We start from the raw sequence: 25,018 nt of genomic DNA, 5'->3' as shown, positions 1-25,018 counted from the left end.
TATTGGTCGTCATGAAAAAAAAACAGAAAAAAAAAAAAATGATTGTCCTTGTCAAATAAAATATAAGGGGTAACACTGTTGTTTTTCATCAGTCATCATGGGAAAAAAAACACAAGGGGTAACACTGTTGTTTTTATCAAATGAAACGTAAAGGGTAACACTGTCGTTTTTTATCTGTCGTCATGAAAAATCTATAAGGGGTAACACTGTCGAAATGTATAGAATTAAACATAGGGGGTAACACTGTCGTTTTTATTAAATGAAACATGAGGGGTAACACTGTCGTTTTTCTTTGGTCGTCATGAAAAAAAACACAAGGGGTAACACTGTTGTTTTTTATTGGTCGTCATGAAAAAAAACATAAGGGGTATCACTGTCGTTTTTTATCGGCCGTCATGAAAAAAAACATAAGGGGTAACACTGTCTTTTTTTATCGGTCGTCATGAAAACATAAGGGGTAACGCTGTTGTTTTTTATTGGTCGTCATGAAAAAAAACACAAGGGGTAACACTGTTGTTTTTTATCGGTCGTCATGAAAAAAGATATAAGGGGTAACACTGTCGTTTTTTATCAGTCGTCATGGAAAAACCATAAGGGGTAACACTGTCGTATTTTATTGGTCGTCATGAAAAAAACATAAGGGAAATAATAGAAAAACACACATACATTTTAATGTCATGTATATCCTCTTTATTGATGATTGATCATTGTGAATTTTCATCGCCTCAGTGGTGCAGTGGAGTGTTCTCTGCCTAACCCACTGGCAACCGCGGCTCAATTTCTGTCATATGTAACCACAGACATAATTAAATCATAAATCTCAGTGGGAAGTGGAGAGAGCTGTGAGCTAACCCCTTCGAGACCGGGGTTCAAGTCGGGTTGATGTCCTCAGTTGGAAGACTCTTATCTCTATTTCATGCGAATTATAAAGTCAAGTATAACCATTGTGTTGACTTACTTCGAAATAAAACATAGGGGGTAACACTGTTGTTTTTCTTTGGTCGTCATGAAAAAAACCACAAGGGGTAACACTGTTGTTTTTTATTGGTCTTCATGAAAAAAAACATAAGGGGTAACACTGTTGTTTTTTATTGGTCGTCATGAAAAAAAACATAAAGGGTAACACTGTTGTTTTTTATTGGTCGTCATGAAAAAAAACATAAGGGGTAACACTGTTGTTTTTTATTGGTCTTCATGAAAAAAAACATAAGGGGTAACACTGTTGTGTTTTATTGGTCGTCATGAAAAAAAACATAAGGGGTAACACTGTTGTTTTTTATTGGTCTTCATGAAAAAAACCACAAGGGGTAACACTGTTGTTTTTTATTGGTCGTCATGAAAAAAAACATAAGGGGTAACACTGTTGTTTTTTATTGGTCGTCATGAAAAAAAACATAAGGGGTAACACTGTTGTTTTTTATTGGTCGTCATGAAAAAAAACATAAGGGGTAACACTGTTGTTTTTTATTGGTCGTCATGAAAAAAAACATAAGGGGTAACACTGTTGTTTTTTATTGGTCTTCATGAAAAAATACATAAGGGGTAACACTGTTGTTTTTTATTGGTCGTCATGAAAAAAAACATAAGGGGTAACACTGTCGTTTTTTATTGGTCTTCATAAAAAAAACATAAGGGGTAACACTGTTGTTTTTTATTGGTCTTCATGAAAAAAAACATAAGGGGTAACACTGTTGTTTTTTATTGGTCGTCATGAAAAAAAACATAAAGGGTAACACTGTTGTTTTTTATTGGTCGTCATGAAAAAAAACATAAGGGGTAACGCTGTTGTTTTTTATTGGTCGTCATGAAAAAAAACATAAGGGGTAACACTGTTGTTTTTTATTGGTCGTCATGAAAAAAAACATAAGGGGTAACACTGTTGTTTTTTATAGGTCTTCATGAAAAAAAACATAAGGGGTAACACTGTTGTGTTTCATTGGTCGTCATGAAAAAAAACATAAGGGGTAACACTGATGTTTTTTATTGGTCTTCATGAAAAAAAACATAAGGGGTAACACTGTTGTGTTTTATTGGTCGTCATGAAAAAAAACATAAGGGGTAACACTGTCGTTTTTTTCTGTGGAAAAAACAATATCTTTCATTTTAAACGTAATGCTATCAAGTCTATTGCACTGTCATATATAACCTCAGACCTAAGTAATTTACATTTCTCAGTAGGAAGTGGAGAGAGCTGTGAGCTAACCCCCTGGAGACCGGGGTTCATGTCCGGTTGATGTCTTCTGTTGGAAGACTCTCTTCTCTATTTCATGCGAATTATAAAGTCAAGTGTAACCATCGTGAAGAATTTATTCGGTGTCTTGATGGCGAATTGGTTAGTTCGGAGGTTAACACTCCAAACAGCTCAGGTTCGGATCCCCGCTAAAACGTTGACAGGGGTACCACTGTTGATATTATTTGGTCAACATGAAAAAAACAAAAAAAAACTTAAGGGGTAACACTGTCTTTTTTATTGGTCGTCATGAAAAAAAACTTTTGTTTTTTTTTGGTCGTCATGAAAAAAAACATAAGGGGTAACACTGTTGTTTTTTATTTGTCGTCATGAAAGAAAACATAAGGGGTAACACTGTTGTTTTTTATTGGTCGTCATGAAAAAAAACATAAGGGGTAACACTGTTGTTTTTTATTGGTCGTCATGAAAAAAAACATAAGGGGTAACACTGTTGTGTTTTATTGGTCGTCATGAAAAAAAACATAAGGGGTAACACTGTTGTTTTTTATTGGTCTTCATGAAAAAAACCACAAGGGGTAACACTGTTGTTTTTTATTGGTCGTCATGAAAAAAAACATAAAGGGTAACACTGTTGTTTTTTATTGGTCGTCATGAAAAAAAACATAAGGGGTAACACTGTTGTTTTTTATTGGTCGTCATGAAAAAAAACATAAGGGGTAACACTGTTGTTTTTTATTGGTCGTCATGAAAAAAAACATAAGGGGTAACACTGTTGTTTTCTTATTGGTCTTCATGAAAAAAAACATAAGGGGTAACACTGTTGTGTTTTATTGGTCGTCATGAAAAAAAACATAAGGGGTAACACTGTTGTTTTTTATTGGTCTTCATGAAAAAAAACATAAGGGGTAACACTGTTGTTTTTTATTGGTCGTCATGAAAAAAAACATAAGGGGTAACACTGTCGTTTTTTATTGGTCTTCATAAAAAAAACATAAGGGGTAACACTGTTGTTTTTTATTGGTCTTCATGAAAAAAAACATAAGGGGTAACACTGTTGTTTTTTATTGGTCGTCATGAAAAAAAACATAAAGGGTAACACTGTTGTTTTTTATTGGTCGTCATGAAAAAAAACATAAGGGGTAACACTGTTGTTTTTTATTGGTCGTCATGAAAAAAAACATAAGGGGTAACACTGTTGTTTTTTATTGGTCGTCATGAAAAAAAACATAAGGGGTAACACTGTTGTTTTTTATAGGTCTTCATGAAAAAAAACATAAGGGGTAACACTGTTGTTTTTTATTGGTCTTCATGAAAAAAAACATAAGGGGTAACACTGTTGTTTTTTATTGGTCGTCATGAAAAAAAACATAAAGGGTAACACTGTTGTTTTTTATTGGTCGTCATGAAAAAAAACATAAGGGGTAACACTGTTGTTTTTTATTGGTCGTCATGAAAAAAAACATAAGGGGTAACACTGTTGTTTTTTATTGGTCGTCATGAAAAAAAACATAAGGGGTAACACTGTTGTTTTTTATAGGTCTTCATGAAAAAAAACATAAGGGGTAACACTGTTGTGTTTCATTGGTCGTCATGAAAAAAAACATAAGGGGTAACACTGTTGTTTTTTATTGGTCTTCATGAAAAAAAACATAAGGGGTAACACTGTTGTTTTTTATTGGTCGTCATGAAAAAAAACATAAGGGGTAACACTGTCGTTTTTTTCTGTGGAAAAAACAATATCTTTCATTTTAAACGTCATGCTATCATGTCTATTGCACTGTCATATATAACCTCAGACCAACGTAATTTACATATCTCAGTAGGAAGTGGAGAGAGCTGTGAGCTAACCCCCTGGAGACCGGGGTTCATGTCCGGTTGATGTCTTCTGTTGGAAGACTCTCTTCTCTATTTCATGCGAATTATAAAGTCAAGTATAACCATCGTGTAGAATTTATTCAGTGTCTTGATGGCGCATTGGTTAGTTCGGAGGTTAACACTCCAAACAGCTCAGGTTCGGATCCCCGCTAAAACGTTGACAGGGGTACCACTGTTGATATAATTTGGTCAACATGAAAAAAAAAAAAAAAAACTCAAGGGGTAACACTGTCTTGTTTATTGGTCGTCATGAAAAAAAACTTTTGTTTTTTATTGGTCGTCATGAAAAAAAACATAAGGGGTAACACTGTTGTTTTTTATTTGTCGTCATGAAAGAAAACATAAGGGGTAACACTGTTGTTTTTTATTGGTCGTCATGAAAAAAAACGTAAGGGGTAACACTGTCGTTTTTTATTGGTCGTCATGAAAAAAAAAACATATATCAAAAAAATTAATAAATTGTTCTTGTCAAATAAAATAAAAGGGGTAAAACACTGTTGTTTTTCATCAGTCATCATGGGAAAAAAACACAAGGGGTAACACTGTTGCTCTTATCAAATGAAACGTAAAGGGTAACACTGTCGTTTTTTATCTGTCGTCATGAAAAATCCATAAGGGGTAACACTGTCGAAATGTATCGAATAAAACATAGGGGGTAACACTGTCGTTTTTATCAAATGAAACATGAGGGGTGACACTGTCGTTTTTCTTTGGTCGTCATGAAAAAAACCAAAAGGGGTAACACTGTCGTTTTTTATCGGTCGTCATGAAAAAAACATATATCAAAAAAATTAATAAATTGTTCTTGTCAAATAAAATATAAGGGGTAACACTGTTGTTTTTCATCAGTCATCATGGGAAAAAAACACAAGGGGTAACACTGTTGCTTTTATCAAATGAAACATAAAGGGTGACACTGTCGTTTTTTATCGGTCGTCATGCAAAAAACATAATGGGTAACACTGTCGTTTTTTATCGGTCGTCATGAAAAAAAACACAGGGGGTAACACTGTTGTTTTTATCAAATGAAACATAAAGGGTAACACTGTCGTTTTTTATCGGTCGTCATGAAAAAAAACATATATCAAAAAAATTAATAAATTGTTCTTGTTAAATAAAATATAAGGGGTAACACTGTTGTTTTTCATCAGTCATCATGGGAAAAAAACACAAGGGGTAACACTGTTGCTTTTATCAAATGAAACATAAAGGGTGACACTGTCGTTTTTCTTTGGTCGTCATGAAAAAAACCATAAGGGGTAACACTGTCGTTTTTTATCGGTCGTCATGAAAAAAACATAAGGGGTAACACTGTCGTTTTTTATCGGTCGTCATGAAAAAAAACACAGGGGGTAACACTGTTGTTTTTATCAAATGAAACGTAAAGGGTAACACTGTCGTTTTTTATCGGTCGTCATGAAAAAAACATAAGGGGTAACACTGTCGTTTTTTATCGGTCGTCATGAAAAAAAACATAAGGGGTAACGCTGTTGTTTTTTATTGGTCGTCATGAAAAAAAACACAGGGGGTAACACTGTGGTTTTTTATCGGTCGTCATGAAAAAATATATAAGGGGTAACACTGTCGTTTTTTATCGGTGGTCATGAAAAAAAAACAAGGGGTAACACTGTAGTCTGGCTGAACGGAAGTGGACAGCGTCTATTGCTTAGCGGCCGACTTGGCCGCGACTCCTCCCTTTCCGGTTGCTGGCGTTACCGTATTGTGCGAGGACTTTGACGGCGCTGTAAAGTTGGCATGTTTGGCTCTTTCCGTGGACACATCTCTGGACAGTATAACATTGTTTTCCAAAGAGACACATGAATAGCAGTTGGTGGTAAATGGCTATAGGCCTACAGACATGTTTTCGAAATTGTTTGTGGAACTAGACATCCAATCTTGTTTAATTTTAATATAATGTAATTACTGATTACTGACTATCTGATTTCATTACAATGGTAGGACCACAACATAGCCTATTTTGACATTACCTTGGAGACTCCGTCTGGCAGGATTCTCCCCGGGGACGATGCGTTTGCGGTCACGACTATCGCCGGTTGGTGTGGATTTGGCGCATCGTTTCACTCTGACAGCGGCATGAGCGTTTGACATGGATTTAACCAATGAACCGATCCGTTCCACTTCACAATAGCTCCTACGGTATTTCTTTAGTAGTGTTCTACAAGAACCACATATAAATGTTAAAACGTTGTTCGTTTTTATAGGTCCCGTGAGCTCCTCAAGGGCCAAAGTGTATGGTGGCTTGAAATCATCGTCACAAAGAATCAAACGATGTTTGTTATTTTTATCTATAAAATTATCTCCACATAGGCGACATACATCGTTAATGGTTTTTTGTGGCGTTTGGGATTGAGCCATTTCTGACAGCCTCTGAACGTCAAGAAGTTCCGTCAAAATAATTTTCCCCCCCCCGGCACTATTTTGCATGGACACAACTGCTGCTTCCCGGGCTTAGCCCCGCCCTAGACGATTGTGATTGGTTTAAAGAAATAAAAACCGGCCCGCCCAGTTTCCCCACGGATAGACGGCTCGAGGTAGCGTGGCTCCAGACCATTCTACTTGCTGTAGTTTGGTCTGGCTTTGCGAGACTAGTAACACTGTGGTTTTTTATCGGTCGTCATGAAAAAAACCATAAGGGGTAACACTGTCGTTTTTTATCGGTCGTCATGAAAAAAAACATAAGGGGTAACGCTGTTGTTTTTTATTGGTCGTCATGAAAAAAAACATAAGGGGTAACACTGTTGTTTTATATCGTTCGTCATGAAAAAAAACATAAGGGGTAACACTGTCGTTTTTTATCGGTCGTCATGAAAAAAAACATAAGGGGCAACACTGTTGTTTTTTATTGGTCGTCATGAAAAAAAAATAAGGGGTCACACTGTTGTCTTTGTCAAATAAAATATAAGGGGTAACACTGTTGTTTTTCATCAGTCATCATGGAAAAAAAACATAAGGGGTAACACTGTCGTTTATATCAAATGAAACGTAAAGGGTAACACTGTATAGAATAGAAACACGCACACACACACACACACACACACACACACACACACACACACACACACACACACACACACACACACACACACACACACACACCAATCAGATGGATCCGACCAGGATTTCCGTTGCGATGGGTTTCCACCATCAGCGACTTATACAATAAACAAATTATGTAAAACATAACCCCTCTTTCATTTTTTAAATAATAGTATGCAAATATGTTGAATAGGCCTCCATCTTTGTTATACTTTTAAAATGTTCCTAGATAGCCTATTTTATAGTTTACACACTGATATTTTGAAACAGAAATGCGAAATGCATCCTGGGATATTTAACGGTCCCAAGTCCACACCATGGACATATTGGGCTAGCGGCTAGCCCCACCAGGAAGAAAAATAATCTCTGTTCAGTTCAACCTTATTATGTCCATGAATTCAACAGAGAAACACTCTGAGCATGCGCATTTCAATGTTTCCAGTCCAATACACATTGCATTGGGCTGGTGGGGCTAGGCTAGAGCCCCTCTTGCACCTCCAGACGAACTCAGCCGGAAGAAGCAAGCCAGGGTCGACTAAAAATTAAATAAAAGCGCCGAACTTGTTATTTTATAGTACTTTCTGGGGAGATTATTTAATATATATATATATATATATATATATATATATATATATATATATATATATATATATATAAAAATATATATATTCTTTTTTTTATATATATTTTTTCATTTTCTTTTTCTTTTCTTTTTTCTTGTGAGAGTAGCGACTTGCCCCTAATGACCAGTCGCCACTGGTCATTCTGACCGGGGACATTTAGAATTGTCGGTCCTCCTCATTTTTTTCCGGTCAATGACCGGTAATAACCGACAACGGAAACTCTGCTATAAACCGGCCTAACTTTCACCGTCAACACCGAAAGCCCTTCTTCTTCGCACCGCTGTCAACTTCCGGAACTTTCGCTAGTTCGATTTTCTCAAACAGCAGTTTCAAGGTACAGGTAGCATAGAACTAACGTTAGCCAAGTGGGGGCTCCATGATTGCTAAATCTAATGAGAGAGGTAAAATTGCCATTAAGGAAGGAAAGCATAGTATGCTTTGCGACTGTGCTTCGCAGTATGCCTTGCGAAACCCAGTATGCCTTTCGAAACACCTCGTGATTGGTCGATGAAAAGCTACCAGGAACGCCTAATGGGCGTTCTTGTGTCATGACGGAAACGCCCAAGCCTGCAGCTGGACCCTTCTCCATTGAAGGGTCAGTCGTGCTGCCGGCCATGTTTCCTACTCCCAAGTTAATCAGAGCCACGGGTCTGACAGACAAGGATCCTTTTGACGCACAAAAGGACCAATAGTCTGCCAAGAGTGTGCAAGGTTTTGCTGCTTCCCCTCCCTGACGACCGTGAGGAATTGAAGCAATTATTGACATTCCGGATTCATGCAAATCGTGTTATTCCAAAACAAGATGTCAACAGATTGAAGTGCATTATTCAGCCGTCTGGGCCTCTGTATTTGTATGTTTGGAGAGTGAAATTCAAACTTAATGAAGCATAACTATGTTTTACTTGGCCATATCTTTAAATCTGTAGATAAGGACTGTGCAAGGATATCCAACTTTCCATCCGTCTGTATTGGAAGACTTCAGTATTTTACACATGAAACTATCCAAAACTATAAAAAATGTTACTTGATGTATTTGTATGCTGATTTGTGCAAATTTCTATTTAGAATATTAGAAATATCTAAAATGGAACCAAAGCCTACATGTGTACAGCTATGCCTGAGGAAGGTTTTTATTAGATAACATTTAATTCTATGTTTTACAGCTAAAGAAATGTCTTTTGGTGTATGATCCAGACAATAAACTCAATAGCTGAAATAGGTTAAAAAAAATACACATTTTTGGCATGACCGTGCTGTACTTGCATGGCCTTCATTATATATTGCACCAACTGGTTGAGTGAGGACAACGACAATGTTTTTATCTGTTGTTAGTAGTTCTTACATATTATCGTCAAATAATTCTGAAATGACTGACTTTAAAGGTTGTGTGTGGGGACGTTTTTCTATCTTTAATAAACAACTACGCGTTACAGTAACAAACAGTAACCGACAACTCGCTCTGTTTCCAAATGTTTTAGAAGGCTTTGCAGGAGAACAATAGTTTAGTTTGGAGATTTGTTATTCATTCGTTGTACTTGGTATGCCTGTTAGTCATGCATACTTGCATTGTACATGCATTGTTGCTCCCTACATGACACGTAAAGTATTAGTGAAGTATTAGCGCTAAATGTGATGGATTAATCAACTGGACTATGGTCTGCCTGCATCGCATGCATGGCTGTCAAGGGTTGAGGCTTTTGGAGCTATCTTGGAATACTCTTAAAAGCCATAATTACTGGCCCCTCAAAAGCAGAACAGCTGCAAATTACAACTGTGCTCAAAGCAAACTAAAATAGCCTGATTCAATTAGCATAGATAGAATGATGTTCTGCAGACCAGGGATAGAATCGGCGAGAAAACTGCACTGTTAATAAACTACAAAAACAATTCAGGGAGCTTTATTGTTTACTCGCCCTACACACACTCGCATATCAACATCTCAGACATACGCATACACTCTACACGTAATCGTATACGCCAGGCTTGTTAATGGAAGACGCATGACCGGACGGGTTGAACCGTAGGTCTGCATCTCTCTCCCTTCCCTCCCTCCTCCTCCTCCTCCTCATGTGAGTTTCGTTATCCATCCAAACAATGCACAAGTTCAACAATGTAAGCACAACAATAAAACAGCACATGATTATCCTGCCAACACGTCGAAGCGTCACCGCTGCTGACACGCCGGGGACTGCTGAGGGGGGCTTGTGAATCAGGAATCTATGCTTCCAGGTGAACCGGGTTCTTGGTTATGTTCAAAATGTTCTCCACTGGGCATGTACATTTTTTGGGCTTGTTTTTCGCCGTAGACGACCTCCTCTTGGTGTCATTTGTCCGCAGCGGCCCGCATGATAATCTATCCCCCCATTTGTAAAGCTGCAGTCAGAGCAGAGGAGCCGGCCCGGGCCTTCCCCCCTCTGAGCTGAGCCGCTCACTGGCTGTGGGGCTGGCAGGAGCTGCTAAGTCGTTTCTCCTTCCCTCCCTGAGATACTGTGGGTGTCCTTAAGCTCTCTCTGCTCCTCAAGTGCATCTGATAATACCATTTGACAGTTACTCACACAGACGGCCCCCCCGACCCAGACCCATCTGCTCCGCCCTTTTCCTTTTCTTTCATGCCCTTTTTCTCTCCCCCTTCACTCCCCACACCCTCCTGTCAACTGTTCATCGAGTCAATCATAACTTTCATAAACTATGTTGGCATCATTTTTCCCCCGATCCTTTACGTTAAACAGTTGATATGTAACATGTCATGTACCTCTATACCTTACAAAAAGGGATTTTAAATAACGTTCTCCATCTTTGCTCTAAAACCCTTTTCACTGGCCTTTCACCCTCCGACTGAGCCTGAGTGCGACCTGTCATCGCCCCGGTAGACTCCTCCTCCACCCCTCCACCTAATCTTGCTTGCCAACCCATGTCTTAACCCATGTTTAAGGGGCTTTAAGTAGCAGCCATGTTATGAGGAAAAGCGACAGGGATTACTAGCTATTATGTGCTGAGGGGCGGAGGCATTACACACTCACACACACACACACACACACACACACACACACACACACACACACACACACACACACACACAGAAAACACACAATTACATACACAACGTACCACCACATCCATTAAAAATAGTCTAATAAAGAGCCTTCTCTGTTACACTCCAGCGGAACCACAATGCCACAATTGATTCATTTCCAGCATTGATTTAATGAGATGAGTGGTGTGCAAAAACTTGGCCAAGGTTTTGGGCTAATCCGCAGATCAACCGGCTGGGGTGGGAACCATCCCATAATTGATAGAGTGGCATGCTGGGTACCTCGATGCCACGCTGTGATGTCTACTCCCCCCCTCCCCCCAGTGAGTCATTAATGGGCTCCAGAGCCCTGGAGTGGGTCCCCATCTGTGTACCACCTGTAGTACTTCACCACAGCACTAGCCCTGTTCAGTATGCACGTGCACTATCTTCCTCTCCCACGCGTTCACACACACACACACACACACACACACACACACACACACACACACACACACACACACACACACACACACACACATACATGTCACCTCCTGCCTGCCAACCCACCATCACAACTCTTGTCTCACTTTTGTGTTACTTTATCATTTCTTTCTTATGTACACACACACACACACACACGCACACACGCACGCACGCACACGCACGCACACACACACACACACACACACACACACACACACACACACACACACACACACACACACACACACACACACACACACACACACACACACACACACACACACACACACACACACACACACACACAATTACACACACATAATCAGTGGCGGACAAAGCGTGCTGTGGCTGGCTCACCTTCTCCACCATGGTTTCCTTAGCAAGATGAATGGCCCTAATAAAAGCTAGCAGTGTGAAGTAGAGATGGCCAGTAATGTTACCATCACTGAATCAGGACATCTTATCAGACGGTCATTCTGGACAGTTATTATAAAATTAAGTCATTACATAACACGTACTTGCTATATGTTTAAATGCTTAATTCCTCGATATGTATTTTGTGACAGAAAGCCTTTAACACAGTAAGGGGAATTCGAAATGGGGAAAATTCTGAAAAAGAAATGACAACCAGAAATCTGAATTACGAATGGTATATCATCATTCCCTACAACAATTTTTTAGTCCAGATCGCTAAAAAATTTTAGCCAATCAAATCGCTCTAAAAAACGTGTTTTTTTTGCCATCAGAGATAAGATCGCAAAAAAATAATTAGCACATCGCTCGATTTTCTTCAATTTTGTAAGCCAAATTGATCGCTCGAAAAAATGTAAAAGAAAATAGCCAATCAGATCGCTCAAAAAAATTATAATTGCTAATCAGATCGCTCAAATCTTATTGGTGTATTGGGGTCTGATTTGTGTATTTTTCTGTAGGCCTATTCTGGTTCTGTCCATACAAGCATTTCTAGTTAGCAATGGCCTTCGATGGTACTACTGGTGTCCACCTAACTAGATAATTCCCCCTGGCATCTCGGGCTCATTCCACTCACACAAAGTCGATTATTCATAGAAACGCACAATAAGACAATAAAGTGGCCAGGTCCGTATGCACAAGCCATTTGTCATATTTTACTCACAATTTAAGGCAGCAAAGTCATTTCGATTTTAATGATTTGGGCAGAATTATCTCCACAGTCCACAGCATAAATATGAATACTTTTTTTTATTGATATCAAAATGCAGAATATAGGGTGTTAGACACATGTGGGTTGTGTAGGTACTAGGCATTCGGTCTTCAGGAATAGGGTTTGAGGGTTTTGGTTTTAGGCGTCACTTAAGGGTTAATAAAGATAAGGCTTTGAGGTTAAGCTTTTCCTATTGGGCTTCCTATTGGTTTCAGGGTTTAGTTTTAGTTTCTGGACTAGGGTTAGGTTAGGGCTCAAGGAACCCTGGCGCCATCTTTTGGCGCCAGGGGGAAACACACGCCTGTAAAAACTAAAGCAAAACTTATCTCCAGGAACTAGTTAGAAAGAAGTGTTCGTTTTACAAATATGGTTTGTAATAGGGTTTACTGTAGGTATGGTGTGTTTTTGGGTTAGGGTTACGCATGAGGGATGGTTTTTGAGAGTCGCTATAAGGGTTAGGGTTAGGTTTCAGTGGTTGGTTTTAGGGTAGGGTTCAGGTTTTAGGGTTTGGTTAATTAGGGGAACGGACCCAGAATAGGACCCACATTCCCAGGACGAGGATTGTTTTAGTAGATCCTTTGATTTATTTTTTATTTACTACTACCTCATCATTATGCCAAATATAATTGTTGTATTTGTTGATTGCTGCTCTCCCTCACCTCTGTCCCTGTTAGCCTGTGAGTATTCCCTGCTCCTCTTGTCACATATCTATATTCTGAGTATCTTAAAGTGATTTGCACTTATTGTGCATATCAAAGCAAATTTAAACATTGTTTTAACGATACTATATAATTAAAGCGGGGCTGGGAGTCAAACACACTAGCCACACGCAAGTTAAAGATTTGTTTACTGTAATGTTCAACTTATTGTATAGTGCATGTGTGTTATATATATATATATATACAGCTAAATGATTAACAGACTAATAAGACATTTTAACTTATTAGACATTTTAACCTATCCTGCTGAGAGTCAAACACACTTGCCACTAAAAACTAAAGAATAGACTCATCCCCTGCAACTCTTAACTAGTAGGCCTACCTATGATAGCAAAGAAGGAAATCAAAAATATGGGTGCGGGAGAGAGAGAGAGAATGTGTGAGGTCAAATGTTCCTAAACACCCTTGGTTAATCATCATCCTGTTCTATAGGAGCTGAATAGAGGAGCTCCTCTTGGTACAGCCCTGCAGTCATCCAATGTAGACTTCTTATATACTTACACCATTGTACTCTTGTTATATGCCTACATAATTGATCCATTGTAGTTGGTTATAGGCCTACCTAATTAATCCATTGTTGTTATAGGCCTACCGCATTAGTCCATTGTAGTCTCCTTATAGTTAACAGCATTAGCAGCATTTCAATTTGAGGAGATTGGAGTACAGTGAAGACAACAAAAGCAACATACACATTTTGCTTTTCTTTTAATTAAACAAAAGTGGACTGTCAAATTCTTATATCCGATCAACAGTCTAGTAAATACAAATGTACAATCAAAATTTCATAAAATTGCTTCCAAACAATCGGCCCAGTTCACAACCTGGTCTCCATGAATTGATTCCGTCCAAAGAACTTCCCACCCACAGCGAGTCTTTTGAACTGCTGGGAGACCTCCTTTGGGGACTTGCCCTTGGTCTCGGGCACCAGGAAGAAGCTGTACAGCGCCCCCAGCAGGCAGAAGCAGGCAAACAGCAAGAAGCAGTAAGAGCCCAGGCCTTCCTGTGACACACGGGGGAAGACGAGGGAAGAACTTGAGAAGAGGAACCACAAGTGTTTCACTAAAATTATGTGTATGTTATTTGTTCAATATATATATATATATATATATAGATATAGATATATATATACTCTCTAAATATTAGAGAGAATATTTTATATATCTCTAAATATTGTGGATCACGCAAGAATAAACATTGACAGCCAACCTTCATGATGCAGTTTAAACTAACTTAGAAATCACAAGTTGTGATTCCTTTACCCTACCTCAACGGTGGGTCTCTTGGATTGTTTGTTGTTCATTGTTGGACAAAGAATAATGTCTCGGTGGCCAAAGCACCCAACAAATGATTTACTAGTGAACAAGATCATCTATGTGAGCTATGAAGTTAGTTTGTGTTTGTGGGCGTGTACATACATTGATGAAGGGGAAGACAAGGCCTAGGACAGCGAACTGGCCCCAACGCTGTAAGCCATTGAGGGTCATGGCAGCAGGATGATGCGACTGTTCAAAGCTGTCGTTGATGAGGGCCATGTTCACTCCACCTGAATAACCCCAGAAAAGCTTTCACATCCTCTATAAACTATGCTTACAATTTTTATTTTGTGTGAGTGTGTGTGTTATTACATACTAGGTCCTCCACTGACACACATGATGAAGATCATGAACAAAGCAGCGGTGCAGTATGCAACCCATGGGGCAGGATTCTGAAAGAGTGCTACCATATATGACATCCTCAAATCTATATTATTTTCACATGCAACGCAGACATTCAACATAAAACATTCAACCCAAACTATTGTATTTTGTAGAACCCCAGCAATAGCAGGGCACTGTACATACTGTGTACAAAATAATAATTAAGGAACAACCCTAACCTTATAAAATAAAATAAAAATATAAGAATATGTGCTGCAAGGCTATGGTCTCATTCTGTGTCTCAGCTGGGGGGAGGTGAACTCGAGTCTCACCTTAAGGTTGAGCATGATGGTTATCAACAGCAGCATAGTGAACATGATACTGAAACCTCCCAGCAGGAGGGGCTTGCGTCCGCTGCGCTCTACAATCAGGGTCTGAGAAAGAGGGAAAGAGAGAGAAAGAGAAAGAGAAAGAGAAAGAAGAAAGAAAGAAAAAGAAGGAAGAAAGAAAGAAGGAAAACTAGTGCACATTGTATAGCCACTGACCTTTTCTCTTGAAAATCTCTTTAACATGCAAAGATTGACGATTACAGTTTTAGAATATATCTTACAGAGGTGATGGTGGCAAGAACTTCTGATACTCCAAAACCCAGCGTGATGTAACGGATTTGGTCAACCGGGACTGCTGCCTTATTTAAAATGTCAAATGAGAAGATACTGATCTGGGTGGGTGAGAGGGAGTGAGAAGATACAATGCTTGGAACAGTGTCTTTGGACATTTACACACTTACTTTGATGATAGAATGCTCTTTATTTTTCCATTGAATAAGTAGCTCAGTTGCAGATTGTTTGAAGTGCATATCTGGTCCAATGAAGGACCCTATAGGACAGATAGGTAAGGGGTTCTCTTCTCACTGCAGACATCCCTGACAACTGGATGCAGGCTGAGATGATCGCAATGGCGATGATTTGACTTCTGATGCCACTGTCTTGAAGAAACTCCAGCAGGCTTTTAACTTGGACCCCTTTAGAGGCCGCTCTTTCCGCCAACATCTCGTCTATCTCCACTTGGTACTCGCCAGGGCCCCATAGTCTCTGCAGTGCTTGGTATAAAGACAGTTCACTGTAAGGCACAATGCATTCTGCAATTAACAGAGACCACGCACAGTTAAGAGTCAGGGTGAAGAAGCTCAGATGTTCCACTCCCAGCCAACATATACTGTGTTTGATTCCAATCAGACCACAGGCTTTTAATTAAGGAGCAGATAGAGGTCATGCAGGTGCATGACCTCTATCTGCTCCTTAATTAAGTGTATCTCAATTCAATGCAAGTTGCTTTGGGTCAAATTGCCTGCTAAATGAGTATTACTCAATATTGAATAACACATATATACCAGCAGGTGTCATGGTGGTGCATTGGCTAGTTATGGTGGCCTTTTTCTTTGATTTTGGATGTGTGTATGATTGGCAAAGTCCTATTTATTTGGATGTTCCATATCTGTAAAGTTATGGCCGACCTTTCCGGCAGGCGACGATGTCCCCTCCATCCATCAGCAGGTATCGGGGCGCCTCGGGGAAGAAAGGCAGGGCGAGCAGCTGGACGACGACGAGACACGCGGGAGCAAAGAGCAGGATGTTCCACAGGTGTTCACGACCCAACAGCACACTACAGCACCGCATCAGCGAAAGGGGAAAGAGGGGGAGGGAGAGAGACAGAGAGACAGAGACAGAGACAGAAAGAGAGAGAGACAGAGAGACAGAGACAGAGACAGAGAGAGAGAGAGAGAGAGAGAGAGAGAGAGAGAGAGACAGAGACAGAGACAGAGACAGAGACAGAGACAGAGACAGAGAGAGAGAAAGAGAGAGAGATAGAAGGCATTGTAAGAACAGCACAACCTGGTCTAACGAATGTCATTTGTTCCATGACCATTATAATAATATATAATAATGTAATAATACAAAAACATTATTTAATGATTTTCAAAGACTTTTTTATATGCCTTAGTCCGAGGACTTGTCCGGAGAGTTTTCCCAGAGAGAGGAAAAATACATTGCTGAGCATCAATGTGCTTCTAAGCTGTTTGGGGGAGGACTCCATCAGGTAAATCTGCTGAACGCTTCCACCAAGGCCTTCAAAGTAAGCACATGCATAGATGACTGATTATTATTCATCCCCAGCCCACATTGCATTGCCTCTCACTGACCTAGCAGCGGGCTGATTGCATTTTACACAACGACTTCCAACTGAATCCATTCATCTGCCTTACCTGCTCCAAAACCATTCATCAACCGTGCAGCCACGATCATTTCAAAGGAGTTTGCTTTTTTACTCGTCAGCATGATTACTCCTCCAACGACTGAGAAGAGGCAGGTCCCAATCAGAATCTTTTTCCTGTAGGGAAAGGTACAGCGGTGAATCAAACTTTTTTTTAGCTCATCTGGATTATTGATAATACAATATGGCATTTTTACCTTCCAAACTTTCCAGTGACGAACTTGACGCTGGCCGCGCCAAACAACCCACCCACAGCATATGTAGAGATAATGACGCCGAAGATGAGGTTGACTGTTGCTGAAGGTGGGTACTCGTCATATCTCTCATACCAACTGCTGTTGATAAAATTCTTGATGTACTGTAAAGACAGGCAGAGGGTTTAACTCTGGATGTACTTTAAAGCCAGGCAGAGGGTTTAACTCTCGATGAGCTATAAAGACAGGCAGAGGGTTTAACTCTGGATGTACTATAAAGCCAGGCAGAAGGTTAAAAAGCCAGGCAGAGGATTCCACTATCTCTCATTCACACACACACACACACACACACACACACACACACACACACACACACACACACACACACACACACACACACACACACACACACACACACACACACACACACACACACACACAGAGTAGGTAGGGTTAAATCTATGAGAAATATATCTTTCTTACCGGCGAGGGAGAACTCATTCCAGTATTATGGAAGCCAGTTTGAAAGCTTCCCCCGATGCCCAAAATCAAAATGAACATCAGCGCTTTCCCACGGGTCTAAGGTTGGGAAAAAACACCAAGGGTAGCTTCTAACTTCTGTGATCAGTGTATCAGTGTACTAATTCTATACTAATTTCGCTGAATCACTGATTGTTCGTTGTCTTCCTACTGGAACAATTATAAATGTCAATAAATATATAAACTACACATTTCCACTCTCCATTATACATCGTTATCAGCAAAATGTAAGTATTTTTACATTATATTAAATTGAAAATGGATCTACTACTTGTTGATTATAATAATCATGCTGGAATTTGGAAATTTTAATAAACATTATATCATCATTTGTATAGCTTAACCTACCAGTTCCCTAAATATGCTGTCCATTTTCCTTTATGGGAGGTGATTGAGTGTGCTGGAACTGAACTGCTGTCAAAGAAAAGCCTGGCTATATTCTTTGACAAACCCAAAAACAAGTCAACCAGTAACTTGCGTTAGAAATTCTCAGTCATGCTGATATCTCTCGCCTTTTAAGGGAAATGGACTATAGACCATGATTTCGTCAAACTTTCAGGTTGTACAAAAAGACAGACGTGTCATCACCCACTCCCACCAGAAGGTGGCAGTCATTAAGTCTGTTCCCTAAATCCTTCTTCACCCTACTCGTTGACACAACATCCACCGGAAGCGGCCAGTCAATGTTTTCCGTAGTCATTGTTGGTTAGCTTGCACATTTTACTGTGTCTGACACATAAAGACAACCTGAACAACATTAACACGTTGTTGGATTTCTTGTACGAATCTCAAAATGCCTTTGGAGAATCTGGAAGAAGAGGGTCTGCCCAAGAACCCCGATCTGAGGATTGCCCAGCTGAAGTTTCTGCTCACAATGGAGGGGCACCGACAGGACGCTAAAGTGAAGACGGAGCTCATGGACGCGATTAAGGCTAACAGTGAGTTGTCATTTATTTGTATGAATAATTAAATCCATCCACAATATTGTTATAAGTACTGCATTAATGACCAGTTCTACCCTTTGCTCAGTGGACATTCATGTTGTGTTAAAAATACATTCCCACTGTAACGTAGAGCTAGCGTTAGTTGGTCAAACTTGGTGTGTAATGTGTCAACCACGGAGCTCACTTCAGCTGGGGGACTTCAGGGTACATCATGGCAGAATCAATAAACTGGTCATCTGTGCTACAACTCACGTTTTAATTTCAGGGAATGTCCTGCGTGATTTTTTATTTTATTTAACACATTTAGAGTGCACAGCAAGATGTCATTCTAGATTGAGCTGGAATTTTGATTTTACAACATGTAACTGAGAGCAATCCATGTATTGTGTTGTAGACATGGCTCCATACTACGAGGGCCTCTGTAAGGAACTCAAGTGGCAGCAAGACGCCGACCTTCTGAGTAAAATGAAGAAAGCCAACGAGGACGAGCTCAAACGCCTGGATGACGTCCTCGAAGATGCAGAGAATAACTTGGGAGAAAGTGAGATCCGTGATGCAATGATGGCCAGAGCCGAATATCTCATCAGAATTGGGGACAAGGTATGATCAATGTGTCTCTCTTTAAAGAAGTGTACAGAAATAACTAGTCCCGGAGTCAACTGAAATGTATGCATCATTTGAGATTGACTACTCGGTTATCCATATTTCTCTCATCCTTTTATAGTCATAAAGTTCATATATCAACAGTCGATATATTACATTGTTGCATCAACACCATTAATGTACCTCATCTACGAACTTGCCTGCCCTGTGCTTCCACAGGAGGGAGCCCTGACTGCCTTCAGGAAGACCTATGATAAGACAGTGGCACTCGGTCACAGACTAGACATCGTCTTCTACCTCCTGAGGATCGGCCTGTTTTACATGGACAGTGACCTCATTACACGCAACTCAGAGAAAGCCAAAAGGTAGTGAACACATTGGGGACAGAATCCACTTCAACAAGACACTAATTGTAATGGCCAACATTTATGTTTAGTATTTTCTTATGTGTCGAAGCCTGCTCATGGAGGCCAAGGTGTACTTATCATGTTCCTTCACTCACCGTGTGATTGTTCAGTCTGATCGAGGAAGGTGGGGACTGGGATCGCAGGAATCGTCTCAAAGTGTACCAGGGCTTGTACTGCGTGGCCATCCGAGACTTCAAGCAGGCTGCCGAGCTCTTCCTGGACACGGTGTCCACCTTCACCTCCTACGAGCTCATGGACTACAAGACCTTCGTCACATACACGGTCTACGTTTGCATGATCGCCCTGAAGAGGCCCGACCTGCGGGAAAAGGTAGGAAGCAGTACCCCCCCCCGACACATGCATGAAGGTGGCAGTCTATTTTATGTACATGTGAAAATAGACATCATGAACACAGACTTATCCCTTCACTCTCATATTAAGCGGGCCTCTTTTAATGGGGTTTGTCCTTCTCATGCTTCCCTAGGTGATAAAGGGAGCAGAGATCCTGGAGGTCCTCCACGGCCTTCCACCCATTCGCCAGTACCTGTTCTCCCTCTACGAGTGCCGCTACTCGGTCTTCTTCCAGTCTCTGGGTAAACCGCTGCTTTTTATCCCTAGTCACGGTGATCATAAAAATACTTTAGATTTATCCAAGATCACCTGCCAGCTAAGCTTTGTCGGCCAAATACTCCGATCTGGCCTTACTGTATGGTATACTGGTTTCAAGTTGCTTGCAGAAAAATACTTCGAACATAACATTAACATAACATTGTTTTCCTGGGTTTTGCATTTAAAGATAACTCAAACTGACCATGTTAACTAAAGATGGCCATAACGGAATATTGCTAATCGCGTGACCCTCCCCACAGCTACGGTGGAACAGGAGATGAAGAAGGACTGGCTGTTTGCCCCCCATTACCGCTACTATGTGAGGGAGATGAGGATCCAGGCCTACAGCCAGCTGCTGGAGTCCTACCGCTCCCTAACCCTGGGATACATGGCAGAGGCCTTCGGCGTCAGCAATGAGTTCATAGACCAGTGAGTCCCACATTACACTTGACATTTAGCCGAAGCTTCAAGAGCAAGTTTATGACTTGTATCAAAGGCAACCTGTCTCATACCATCACATTATTCACTGAACCCAAGGCAATCCCCATAGCATTGCCCCTCCAGTTCACCTAGACTTAACTCTCCTCTTCCTAACAGGGAACTCTCTAGGTTCATTGCCGCCGGCCGTCTTCACTGCAAAATTGACAAAGTAAACGAGATAGTGGAAACCAACAGGTACAAATTCACTTTCGTACACATCCAACCCAAAGAACGAATCCTTTAAAAAATAAAGTTATGCCCGAGTCTTATGAACCATCTCTACTCATCCACAGGCCTGACAGTAAGAACTGGCAGTACCAGGAGACCATCAAGAAGGGGGACCTGCTGCTCAACAGAGTCCAGAAGCTGTCCCGAGTCATCAACATGTAATGGCGGCGCACGTGCCTTATTGTCTGCATCGCAAATGACACCCATGTCCATTTTGTGTAACTTGTTTTCGACCCAAACTTTGGAAAAAGGTGATCCTTATGTATATAATAAAATGTTTTCTCAACCCCGTTTAATGAATCTGTTGGCATTCACTGGAGAAATCAGCCGGAGACAGGATTTTCATATAAATAGCAGTATAAATTATTTTATTTACAGAAACTTGTTACAAAACAAATAGACTATACAATCTTATTTAAATATTAAGTAATTCTAGCCTATCATTTTGTTCATGAATTACATAGCAGCCAATACATAAAAGTCCAGCTGATCAAATTGATAAAGTATACAAAAAACCCACACTTTTACAAATGAATGATGGAGACATTTTCCTTCCAAAAGTAAGCCGTATCCTCACTTTCACATTCCAAGTCTATGGTGTTGAATGTTATAAAAAAAACTAAAACCTCATTGCCGTTTCCATATACTGGAAACAATACGTACTTTAACGCTCCACATATGAATCCTTACAAACTAGAGTGGCTTAAACTGCAGGATCAGGCTCAAAGGAAGTCATTTGAGTTCTCTGGAAAAGTTTGATAATTCAAAAAATTTTGATGTTGAGTGTTTTCATACAGGGCTGACAAACTCTGGTTTGATCATGTTTAGGGTTCACTAGGCAGATCTTTTTATAAGCGAGCTCCTAAACACTGAACATTCAAGTAAGTTACATTTAACCCCAAATAAATACTGTCCTTTTAAACAGTCAGGGTGAGACATTCAGGCACTTTCTCATGTCAATATTATCTTTTAAAAAGCTGCAAACAATGTCCTTTAAAAGCTGTGATTCAAATGACTTGTTTGGCAACGACTCAAGCAATGTTTTTTCCATAGTGTTGTCCTGCCTTGAAGTTATGATTGCTTGAACGACTACTACGCAGATTGATCAACCGGCTCTCTATCGTTAGAATATGGGGACAATGCAGCTGAACAATGGTTTATTTCCTCCATGTTGCCTGCACCCAGATCTTTGCTGGCAAATAGGCAGCATGGAAAGTTAACCATTGTTAATTTGAATACACTACTCACATTCGAATGATACCAAGCCAGTCAAATTATCAGGGTTTCAAATCATGAAATGAGGTTTTAGGTCTTCAGTCTTAAAACTGATTTTTATTTATAGTGTTAGCAAAATTGGTCTGTCTCAGGCCTGCAGGGCGTTTAAGAATCACAGGCTTATTGTGCCACAAGTCTCTTTCTTCCGTTTGTTATGTTGATTCATAGGCAACATCTAAAAAGAAACAACCCCTACAGCTAAAAGCACATGTGAATGAGACCTTGAACAATAATAAAGGTTTCCTGGTCATACAGACACATGCTACAGTGGCCACACTTCACCCGTTGTCCCTTGAGAGGATCCCAGTACATGATTCATGAGATGCTTCGGCTTGGTAGGCGTATTGCATTTTGGCAGTGAACCACTTCGAATGAGCAAGTCCTCATCAACTTTATTCTTGCTTACTAAATAAATAAGGGCTTTCCATTGTACCAAAAAATCGTCCATGTGTACGAAAAATGACAAATATTGTGCAAAAATACATATTTCAATATGTACAATTTGTTAACAAAATATGTATTCTCAAATAGGGATACTTCAATACTTGTTTTGATACATTGGCTACGAAAAAAAAGTTAGGTAAAGATTGAAAAAGAAAATTGTTTCATCTGCTCACAATGCTATCTGACATCAGTGGACGACGGATGAAACCAGCTTTACCCGGCCGTTTCAACAACCCCCCTGTGAAGCCATCTCAATGAATCCCCCTTCCTCCACTGCCTTGTTCCAACACTGCCAACACGTTTCATCCTGTCACGAACGGGGAATATCGACATATTTAGGCTCCGTTTCGACAAGCCTATTTAAAGCCTGGCTGGAGAACGGTCTAGTTTCCAACAGCATCATAAAGAAGAACAGATCAGTAGCCAAACGATTAGTGGTTACAAAGGTGGACAATCTTGCAACGGTGTGTGGCTGGGTGGTAAACACCCTATGGCTTTTAGAATTGCGTAATTTTTAGGAGCCTCGATACAATTGTTTCCTCAAAGAAATGCTTTTTTTGGATCTAGAAATAATGTTCTACATGTTTTGGAAGTTTGAAGGTGAGGAGTCTACAGTCTAATGTTTACAGACCTGCTGGCAGATCTAAAGTGGGCAGCCATTGCTCTTTAAACCAGGCCTAACGCATACATTGATTTAACTCTATATCAGGGTTATGATAAAGGCCCCAGACCATTGATGGCTCCATTTTGAGACATCAAATGATTCCCAGTTTAGTTTTCCTTTTCAGCAAAGCCAACAACTAATGAGCGACTCATGGTGTATTTTAGTCAACGAGAGCAGACCGGGTTTGACTTTGTAATCCTGCAGCCAGAGGTCTTTATTACAAGATATAAATTGTAGGGGTCGGAAAAATAATCGATTCTTCGATGCATCGCGATTCTCGCTAGAACGATTCTGTCTCGATGCAGATAAATTAATAATCTGAATAATTATTATTTTTTTGCCTGCTGCAACATTCTGTTCACCAGAGGGATGATTTTTGTAATTTAAAAATTATTGAATTTATCAATCTGTGTATTGGCCAATCTGATTTGTCTTGACACGATTGTGATTCAGCCTACGCATAGCATGCGCGCAAACTCACAGCCAGACACAAGAACTCCTTCTAATTCAAGAGCAGCTTTTCCATTAATGACATAGAAAAGAAAGATTAGAAATAAAATAAAACTGAAACCTATTTTTTGCATGCTTCCATATTGTGTTATGACACCAACGTCAATCAATGCAAGCTGCATTGATTATTGCATTGTTCATAGAAAGTCATATTTGTGACAAAAGCTTTCTCTCTTATGAAATATTAGATAAGTTAATTCATCTGTTGATGTCTTTAATGATCATCACAAAAGTAGGAAGTGATTATCAAACTCTGAGTAGCAAACCCAGATGTATATATATATATTTTTTTTGAAAATCACGCATGGAAATGTACATAAAAAAAATTGCTGGATCGAGATGCATCGATAATCGCTTCAGAATCAAATCGTTGACCTCATAATCAGAATCTAATCGTGAAGTGCCAAGAGATTCCCACCCCTAATAAATTGTATCAACTATGAATTCCCTTCAGGCAGACTTTTCCCCCATTTTACCTTTTGAACCATACTCATGTTTGTTGATCAATCGAATAGACCAGGCTACAGACTTGGCACGCCGGCACCAAGGAGAAGTGGTAGTGTTATTGATGATCAGTGAAGAAGTGAATCGACACTGCTCAGCCGAGTGCGACCGTAATAGGAAGACAAGCCGACACGGCCATTCCTTTGTACACATTTCTGTTGCTACAGGTGCTTCTACCAAATCACCACAACACTCAGTGTTTAATAAAAAAAAACTAGTTGGGCGACAATGTCCAAACCCCCAAGCTATATACATACATATATAAATCGACCATCTACTGTGAACGACGTGTTCACGTTTGAGGAAGCCACTGATTTTGTAGTTGGGATTCCCACACAGACCACCACCACCGGCACAAGGTTGTCCACCTTTTGAGAAACAAAACAAAAGAAAAAGGGAGAAGGGGGTACCAATGCAAACTGATATTGTTGGGAAGATGCGCTGCCTGTGTAGCAGCCACATTTAGTGCTATTCAGAGTTCAAGAAAGGGTGTCGCCATTCTGCTCCCACTCCAGCCATTAACAGACCAAATAACAGAGTCCTTGAATCCAAGCTTTTCCC

At 40.0% G+C, this 25,018-nt stretch overlaps 2 protein-coding genes across 2 annotated transcripts; one reads left to right on the top strand and one right to left on the bottom strand.

Annotated features, from left to right (window-relative positions):
• Nucleotides 1-13,832: 13,832 nt before the first annotated feature.
• Nucleotides 13,833-18,292, bottom strand: slc2a9l1 (solute carrier family 2 member 9, like 1). Its single transcript, XM_060070354.1, has 12 exons — nucleotides 18,138-18,292; nucleotides 17,733-17,828; nucleotides 17,253-17,413; nucleotides 17,048-17,172; nucleotides 16,781-16,910; nucleotides 16,298-16,446; nucleotides 15,696-15,883; nucleotides 15,392-15,502; nucleotides 15,114-15,215; nucleotides 14,774-14,849; nucleotides 14,560-14,687; nucleotides 13,833-14,144 (listed from the first exon to the last, which is right to left on the bottom strand). Exons 1-12 carry the CDS (start codon nucleotides 18,159-18,161, stop codon nucleotides 13,959-13,961), a joined length of 1,476 nt encoding a protein of 491 aa, XP_059926337.1. The 5' UTR covers nucleotides 18,162-18,292; the 3' UTR covers nucleotides 13,833-13,958.
• A 157-nt stretch (nucleotides 18,293-18,449) lies between these two features.
• On the top strand, nucleotides 18,450-21,351 carry psmd6 (proteasome 26S subunit, non-ATPase 6). Its single transcript, XM_060070356.1, has 8 exons — nucleotides 18,450-18,727; nucleotides 19,128-19,333; nucleotides 19,556-19,701; nucleotides 19,854-20,073; nucleotides 20,228-20,336; nucleotides 20,613-20,781; nucleotides 20,950-21,027; nucleotides 21,126-21,351. Exons 1-8 carry the CDS (start codon nucleotides 18,583-18,585, stop codon nucleotides 21,220-21,222), a joined length of 1,170 nt encoding a protein of 389 aa, XP_059926339.1. The 5' UTR covers nucleotides 18,450-18,582; the 3' UTR covers nucleotides 21,223-21,351.
• Nucleotides 21,352-25,018: the final 3,667 nt, after the last annotated feature.

The sequence above is a fragment of the Gadus macrocephalus genome, chromosome 13 (assembly GCF_031168955.1).
Source record: "Gadus macrocephalus chromosome 13, ASM3116895v1".
Taxonomy (NCBI): domain Eukaryota; kingdom Metazoa; phylum Chordata; class Actinopteri; order Gadiformes; family Gadidae; genus Gadus; species Gadus macrocephalus.
The sequence above is the reverse complement of the archived record's forward strand: the minus strand, read 5'-3'. Positions and strand labels throughout refer to the sequence as shown.